This window comes from Mytilus californianus, unplaced genomic scaffold (genome assembly GCF_021869535.1).
Source record: "Mytilus californianus isolate M0D057914Y unplaced genomic scaffold, xbMytCali1.0.p SCAF_2, whole genome shotgun sequence".
Taxonomy (NCBI): Eukaryota; Metazoa; Mollusca; class Bivalvia; order Mytilida; family Mytilidae; genus Mytilus; species Mytilus californianus.
Window position 1 is genome coordinate 85,023,475 of NW_026262668.1, and position 9,626 is coordinate 85,033,100.

The 9,626-nt window shown below is 33.7% G+C and overlaps 1 protein-coding gene across 1 annotated transcript; it reads left to right on the forward strand.

Moving 5' to 3' along the window:
• The first annotated feature begins 1,493 nt into the window (after positions 1 to 1,493).
• On the forward strand, positions 1,494 to 9,340 carry LOC127728805 (uncharacterized). Its single transcript, XM_052236417.1, has 5 exons — positions 1,494 to 1,774; positions 2,420 to 2,639; positions 3,885 to 4,006; positions 5,846 to 5,934; positions 9,094 to 9,340. Exons 1-5 carry the CDS (start codon positions 1,516 to 1,518, stop codon positions 9,217 to 9,219), a joined length of 816 nt encoding a protein of 271 aa, XP_052092377.1. The 5' UTR covers positions 1,494 to 1,515; the 3' UTR covers positions 9,220 to 9,340.
• Positions 9,341 to 9,626: the final 286 nt, after the last annotated feature.

Genomic DNA, 9,626 nt, shown 5'->3' on the forward strand with positions numbered 1-9,626 from the left:
ATCATAAAAATTCATTATCAAAACATAACAAAAACACAAGTAAAGAACGTTTAAGTATTCAATATAAATCAAAACACAAAGGTTATTCCTGATTAGTTTTTCGAATTATTTTATTTAGGCGTTGAGACCCTTTGGTGAACCCACAGTTTAAATGTCTATAATAAATACGTCGTGAGTTGTGGGCGTTACAGACGAACGTTCACCTAATCTGACCCGGTCAATTGAATATTTTAGCGCGCCAATCAATGGTCTCGGCTACACTGTTTTGCACATGGTTCTAGATACCTTTTCAGTATTGAATTAGTTTTTATTTGATTTAACATTTAGATAGTCTGTGAGTAAAGTTTTCTAGCCATCACTTACTTTGTCAAACCTTCGTGTAGCCTTCATAACCAAGATTTGTTTTCCTTTTTTCTGTATTTTACTGAAAAATGGACTTTTAAATCAATATTTATTTATCTCAGAATTACACTTTTACATTCATAGATACTACACCTTGTAAGACACATGGTTTTACGATTTTCTTTTTTACAATTTCACAACTTTTTTATTTTTCATTTTTTGCAGATTTTGATGATGGGGTTAATTTTTAAGGTGTGTGTGTGTTTGGGGGGGGGGGGGGGGGGGGGTTCAGTTACCCAAAAACTAGATCTTACATACACTAGTACATTGTTTTAAGGATATAACTAAAAACCAAGATACAAACTTTTTATCAATTTTATTAAAGGTAAGGAGGTTTTAAATTTGACGAGGTGGGCAGTGTAGACCAAGACAATAATTATGCATCATCTCAAACATCGTCGAGACATTAATTGTATAGATATAAATATTTGGTTTGACCTTTGAGATGCATAAGAGCTAATTTTACACGAAAGCTCCGATAGCCTTCTGTTCTCGTTGTTTGCTATCTGGGGAGGGAAATGATAACATCATATGCAAATATCTCGATGAATAATAAACATAAAACATCGTATATTTGTATGTATAATTTTAACGAATAATTTCTTTAAATAATAACCTCCCCAAACTTTCTGCTTTATTAAAAAGAATGGGCTTTTGGGATGATAAACAAATATGAACACATGATATAATTCGTGGAGACAGATTCATCAAATCATATTGATTCAATATTACTTCCCCTAAGGCCTTGTTGTGATGCTATTACTTTCTTTTTGCTTTACTTGTGTTAACATTGTAAATCATATTTTGATTGTATTGTGTTTTCTTCTCCTTTGGCGCCCAAATAAAAGTTTTCGTATCCGTATTTTTTTTACGTGAATAGACCACCGTAAGTTCATGACATATCAAAATGACTATTTCAAAAAGTTTTCGATATTTATGAGATAACTGTATTGTATTTTAAGCTTTGCATTCTTAAAACGTATATTTTATGGTCGCAAATTGAGTTTACATATCGACGAGTAGTGTCACTACTTAACACCTCAGATTTTCGCGGAATTTTCGACGTCATAATATTTTACACCGAGGCGATAAACAATTCATTTGCTTGTAATAATGGACAGCGAAGGACCATTTCTTAAACCAGAAAACATTCGCATAAGATATCGAGACCTTGGTGACGATGACAGTAATTCATACTTCCTAGCAAGTACAAAACTTCGACCGTATGTGGGGGAAGAAATTTATGTTGATCCGAAGAAATATTCTAAAGTAGACAGCAATGACGTTGACGATGATTTGTTAAACAAATTCATAGAGAGGGTTTTGTTATCTGTGGCGATGAAGGAGGCAGGCGAGGATGACTTTGGGGATTGTAAGTATCGGGGAAAAACTAGAGTATACGGGACAAATAGTGTGCAGGCGTATGACAGCACGGACGAACATATATGCTAAATATATAATTCTTAGGTAACTGAACAGAATAGGAAAATCAACATCACAACACACACTAAAATTCCAAATATGAACCCCTGAAAGCTATGGAAAGGTGATAAAGACGACCATTGTTCTTACTGAAATATGCAAACTTAATTACTAAGTAAATACTGACCGTTTAGAGAGTACGAAAATAAGTCCGTCTAAGCGCCAAGTTAAATGCTGTATTCAAATATTTTAAATTATCTACATACACCAGGGTCCGAGGAAAGGTGGGAGGCTAATAGTAGTAAAATAAAGTAAAAGAAGGCCAAATAATTTTTACGATCATAGGGGGATGTGTACGCCCTCTATGTCCCCAATTTGAATCCGCCACTGAATCCTTTCTTTTCTTTACATTTTATTGTGATTATTCACAAACCACATGTATGTACAGGATGTCGTCTATATAGTTGGCGATATCTGCAAATCACAAAAAGACAATATAATATGAAACTGTATCCACTCGTCTTAAATCGTTTTCAACCTATTTTACAAAACGTAACAAAGTATAAATTAATGCGATCTTTCATATCTTATTCAGCAAAATTAGAAAATGAACCCGGAATTTCTCCTTCTAAACGGAGAGCAACAAATATAAGTAAGGAACGAAGTTTAAAGCAAAGGCGTCAAGACAAAAAGAATAAAAAGGGCAGAAAAACAGAGAAAAGAGAAGAAGACGTTCCATGCGAAGCAGTTCCAGAAGTGAACAATGTTACACAGTCTACAGAGCGAAATATTACGCTGCCACTGGGCGAATTTAGGTTGAACAGAAATTAAAATGATTTAAAAACAATTTTAATGATAAAAATATATATTTTACTGCTCTAGACTTTTACAAAAGACCGAAGCAGCATCTGCATATGGAATATGTATCACCCAGTTTATACGATATTCAAGGGCTTGCGTATTCTGTCATGGTTTCCTTAAACTAGGATTGCTTTTAGCAAGGAAGCTATCGAATAAAGGGTTTCAAATGGTGACTTAAAGTCACCCCTACGAAGGTTTTACGGACGCCATCATGATTTGGTTTGACCGTTATAGAATATTTGTGTCACAGATGACCTGTGATATGTTCGACTTGTCATAATCAATACCACTTATTCTTTACCTCGATAATGACATCACCGAAATTATAGTTTGAATGTGCAACATGACAGGTGCACCTATTGTGAAGTAGGATTTGTCTATCCCATCCAAAGCACATGAGTTCATTTAGTTTTCTTTGTAGTGTTTTATGGACTGTTGCGGGACTTTTCGTCTTTTATCTATTTCAAATTTTTGTATCTTCTCATAATTTTAATACAACAACAGCAAACACAACCACAGCAACATCAGCGAGATTATCATTTAACGAAAATGGTATTTGGAGTTAACAATATCAAGATTTGTTTTTAATTCAGAAAATTGCGGGAAAGATTAATTTCATCACTGAGATAAAGAACTTAAAACGTACACCAAGATCTAAAAGCTTAGAAGTTCAACTGTTCCACCGAATTCATTCATGACAACATACAACCACTGCAAATCACTTTTAGGTGCATATATACAAGCGTTCTCTACTGTTATTTGACACGATCGTGTTTAAACAACAAAAGTTCTAAGATAATCACATGGATATCAAAACAATTTTAAGAAGACTTGTTATAGAAATTCATTTTTGTTGTTGAAAATGTCAATCAAATACAGACAAATTGACCTATTAATTAAAAAAAAAACGTTGCTGAAAATAAGGTTTAGAAATGTAGATTTCCATTGCAATTGTCTCTCAAAATCGTCCATAAATGTAAAAATATGAGGAGTACACGTCAAACATATGGAAAAGCTTCACTATGCCGACATAGAATAAGACAATTCTGCTTATAAACTGGAGAAAAGGGATTGGAAAAGTCATATTCTGGGAAATAGTTATATAAAAGACAAAATGATTATAATGTTGTTCCTACTACCTGTCTTTAGCCTGTTATGTATAGACAGCTATAAAGTTGATATAACTCTGTGCCTTTTAGGAAAATGGTAAACGCCGAAATAGAATCAAGAGCAGGTCGTATCCATGCATACTACCAGAAGCAATGGGATCATTTACAACAAGACCGAATGGCAGCCTACAGGTCATGTATTTTGTGGAAAGGTTAGTTTTATATAAAATGTAGTTCTTCAAATGAAAAATTGTTAAAATATACACCACTGCATGTATAAATTTATTGGAATTGGTACTAAGGACACTGTATAAATGTACAATAATTTGGAAACTGACTTCGTGATCTCGTGTTAGCATGGTTGTAATGACGGAGGATAAGAAGTTATCAAGGAGGCAATAAAAAACCATAAGACAGATTCCATGGCCAAATGTAGGAAATAACCCCATAAAACAGATCCCATGGCCAAATGTAATGGAAAAAAAACATAAAAACCATAAGACAGATTCCATGGCCAAATGTAAGGGCAAAAAAACATAAAAACCATAAGACAGATTCCATGGCCAAATGTAAGGGAAAAAAACCATAAGACAGATTCCACAGCCAAATGTAAGGGAAAAAAAACATAAAAACCATAAGACAGATTCCATGGCCAAATGTTAGGAAAAAAAACCATAAAAACCATAAGACAGATTCCATGGCCAAATGTAGGAAAAAAACCCATAAAACAGATCCCATGGCCAAATGTAATGGAAAAAAAACATAAAAACCATAAGACAGATTCCATGGCCAAATGTAAGGGAAAAAAAACATAAAAACCATAAGACAGATTCCATGGCCAAATGTAAGGGAAAAACCATAAGACAGATTCCATGGCCAAATGTAAGGGAAAAAAACCATAAAAACCATAAAACAGATTCCATGGCCAAATGTAAGGGAAAAAAACCATAAAAACCATAAGACAGATTCCATGGCCAAATGTAAGGGAAAAAAAACACAAAAACCATAAGACAGATTCCATGGCCAAATGTAAGGGAAAAAAAACATAAAAACCATAAGACAGATTCCATGGCCAAATGTAGGATAAAAAACCATAAGACAGATTCCATGGCCAAATGTAAGGGAAAAAAACACAAAAACCATAAGACAGATTCCATGGCCAAATGAAAGGGAAAAAACCATAAGACAGATTCCATGGCCAAATGTAAGGGAAAAAAAACACAAAAACCATAAGACAGATTCCATGGCCAAATCTAAGGGAAAAAAACATAAAAACCATAAGACAGATTCCATGGCCAAATGTAAGGGACAAAAACATAAAAACCATAAGACAGATTCCATGGCCAAATGAAAGGGAAAAAAAACATAAAAACCATAAGACAGATTCCATGACCAAATGAAAGGGAAAAATACCATAAGACAGATTCCATGGCCAAATGAAAGGGAAAAAACCATAAGACAGATTCCATGGCCAAATGAAAGGGAAAAAAAAAACCCCACAAAAACCATAAGACAGATTGCATGGCCAAATGTAGGAAAAAAACCCATAAAACAGATTCCATGGCCAAATGAAAGAAAAAGCCCATAAAAAACATAAGACACATTCCATGGCCAAATGAAAGAAAAAAGCCCTTAAAAAAATCCATAAGACAGATTCCATGGCCAAATGAAATGAAAACAACCCATAAAAACTTTAAGACAGATTCCATGGTCAATGAAAGAAAAAACCCACAAAAAAACCATAAGACAGATTCCATGGCCAAATGAAAGGAAAAAACCCATAAAAAACCATAAGACTTATTCCATGGCCAAATGAAAGAAAAAAAACCCATAAAAAACCATAAGAGAGATTCCATGGCCAAATGAAAGGAAAAAACCCATAAAAAACCATAAGACAGATTTCATAGCCAAATGAAAGAAAAAAAAACCCATAAAAAACTTAAACACCACGATGAAAAACAAAAGACTGAGTAACACAATACTCACAAAAAACACCGGTGTTCAACTAATAATATCACAGTTAAAAATGCATTATTATTTTTTGTCTGTAGAGGACTGTAATAAAGCAGAGTATATGTATTTGAAAGTAGAAACAGAGCTCAACAAATTACAGACTGCATACGACTCTCTACAGACGGAGGTAAGCATTACCGAGTATTGGAGTCCTTGGTTTATTGAACACAAAAATGTATGGCAAATTCCCACTGTATTTGCTTAATTCAAATGGAATTTGAATATCAGTATTAGTTTTAAATGGGTCTAAAATTATATATTTGACAAACGCTTTTCAGCAATTTAACATATATTTGACGTGTCTTCAACAAAGTTTTTGCAAATTGGGTACTGTCATTAATGAGGAACAAAGTTAAAACGAATCAACTGTTTCATTATTCCAATCAGGGTCCCACAGGGGGCATTTACAATTAACAATTATAATTAGATATGACAATAAAAGCAACAAACATGAGACATTGTACAGCATATAATGTGACAGATATCATTATAGACACATGAAAATAACATAAATAATAAAATACATTAGAAGTACTCTTGAATATTTTTCCCTTGATTATTTCCATGTCCAGCAGTGCACTATGTGTTCACATCAGCACAATTATCATTTAAGATGTATAAGGTTAAGATATATAGTTTGTTCATCTGCAGGAGACACCAAGGGACGATGCTTATGGATATACTATTGTGATAGCTGCAACAGTAATCTTCCTCGTGTCAAAAGCAGAGGAACAAGTTAATCATATAACAAACAAAAACAAAAAAGAAATTGAACATACTTAAATTATTATCTGTTAAGATTGATATTTGTTCATCTGCAGGGTGAATCGGGTGTCTTCCTCCTATTCCCACTTTTTAAAAATAACTATTCCTTCTATTCCCACATGCAAATAACAATAGATGTTTTGATAAATAATTTGTTTTTATAACAATCAAGGTTAATTAAAAATTCACCTAAGATTTACCTGTATATTTCTTACACTGTTTAAGTATATTATTTTAAAAAAAATAAAAATTAATACACTGTTTATTTGTAAAATGTTTTTTTTCTTCTTCAAAGAATTACCTTAAAATAAAGAATAAGTCAGATAAACAGAAGTAATATAAGTCAGATTAAAAAATCATTGAATTTGTAAACCTAAATAGTTGTCATCCGAACCAGTTTTACCAAAAAAACGTTGATAAAAAATCATCATAGAGGGTATTTGGACACGTACTACCAAAGGTGACCAATTCTTGCTAACACTAAACAGACGACAACACAGTTGCAATTGGGTGTGCATTAAATCTTCAGAACTCGAAGGAATCTAACACATTAGCAGCAGCAGATATAATATACTAGTATGGTAAAAGTACATTTTACTCCTGTCCAAGCCTATTTTTCAAACTTTACACATTTCACGCAATGGTTGGCGGCGCAATGTATCCACTGGTACACAGTTTACTTCCAGCCAAGAGCGAACTAGCATACACAAGGTTCCCGACTTTACTCAAAGATGTATGTCACCAACACTAACTACAACTTCAGCCTACCATTATCTTCCTGGACTATGATTCATGAAGTCGTCATCCAAAATGCAGCATATTATGTATTTTCTTACATCAACGCAAACCACTGTTTTTTTCCACTACACACAATGCATCTGGAGAAAAGCACAAGGAACAGGGATTCAGGTTCCATACAAGAAAGACAACAACATTCATCAACTAGTACGCCGTGCCGCTGTCCTTCCACATGTACTTACTGCTGAGGTTGAAGATGTGTGGTTTAATGCCCTAGTCGATATAGATCAGATTGATACTAACATCAACTACACGCCCTTTACAGACTATGTAACAAAACACTGATTGGAAAATTACACAACACAGGGACTGCGGACTACATATCATCTAAAGGGATGGCAAAGCAAGCGGAAGAAACATTCCAGAACCCACATCCAAACGTCTTTAAAGTCATAAAACTACTGAAACATGAGGAAGCTACGCCCTGACCATGATCCAGTATGCAGCCGGTAGGAAGAGAGTGGCCCAAAAACGAAAGTATGTCAAAATCAACAACAGATTAGAAGAGCTTATGGATAGATACCTCAACCAGGAAGTCACAACATTACAGTTTGGTGATACAGCCTCCCACCTTATTCACGTTGAATAGATTAATAAACTTTGATAGACTAATATACAGTGAATTTCTAATGTGTGTGCTACAATGTATGATTTGTTTTAGTGCTTTTAACTTGTATTGTTTGTTTCATATTATAATGCTTGATTGACTCTACTGCAGAATTTGTGTTATAAAAGAAATAGAATAATTTACTACATTTGTTTCCATTTCTTTCATATTTATTTAAATTAAAAACACAGAATTCATACACATACAAAAATAACCTATTACCTATAAAAAAAAAACGCTGGTTAATTAAAAGTTGATTACACAATGTTTATACAGTATAATCCTTTGTTTGCACAAGTTTTCCTCCTATTCCCACATGAAATTTTAACTTTTCTTACCAGATTTTAAAAAAGTGGGAATAGGAGGAATGAACCATCTGCAGAAGCCACTAAGGGACGGTGCCTTAGGGTGTACTGTTGATTGCGATAGGCAGTAACAGCAATCCTCCCCGTGTCAGAAGCAGATGAAAAAAATAAATAGAGAAATTGAATCTGGTCATGTTTATCAGTGAGGTGAGGTTTTTTTTTTGTTCCGTTTGAAGGCCTCACCGTGACTTTGAGATGAAGAACAGCAATAAAAGCCCTATATCCTTTGTTTTTCTATTAATATTTTTTCGTTTTGCTAATTACGCAACGTTACCCATCATCGTGCTCTCAGTCTTATCACTAAATACAAAAAATTCCACGTGACCAGTTCAAGGTGCTTTGTATCTCATTGTTCACATAATATATAACATTAATATAAAACATTTACTACACCAGATGCGTATTACGACAATTAATTTCCCGTGAAGCTCGAGGCCAAATATTTGAAAGTTCAAAACCTAATACAAACGTTGAACAGGTAATAAAATGAAAATATTTTTTTCAACAATAACCGTTGTTTCAACTTTCCGATATTCCGTTTTTTAGTTGTCAAAACTATTTTCCAATATATAAATAAATTCATAGAAATTTTATTTTCGGAAAAATGGAATTTGAAAAAAAATGTTAACTTTATATAAATAGGTAAGCTATTCATAGTTTTGCTCAATGTATATCTTACAGAAAAAATATTATTGAGCCAAATGATGTTTGCGCAAAAATAACGGGAAGAATTCTATTTGTTTTGTTGTAGATGACAAGTATCAAGGATGCTAAACGTAAGCGTCGCATTGCCGCCAAGACGCGTAGGAGCAACAAAGACAGAAATAATAACGACAACGACGAGAACATACCATACATGGGACCGAATTCAGTCTAATGATTTTTGTCACTCGTTCTTTGAAGAGAAAATCAACTGTTTAACATAATTGACAAGAATGTTTAGTTTGATTTTTTATATACAAACGGTTTCATGAATCCAAAAGTCAGCCCTCAAAATAAAACAGTAACCTCTATATGATAGAAATCTATACGGTAATCATTGATTTCAAAATGGTTATGTTTGATCCAGTGTCCTATGTTAAATGGCTGCCCCTAAATGTGATTACGCTCAATGTGCGGATATGCATTTTAGAACTATCCAGAAGAAGTCAATAATAGGATCAAATAGGTGTGATATGCTTGCCAATGAGACAACTGTCAACCGAAGGCCAAAGGACTCTGGTGCACTAGCCCACTTTTCCATATTGAAAGGGTATGTTTTGACTTATAAAAGCCATTTGGGGA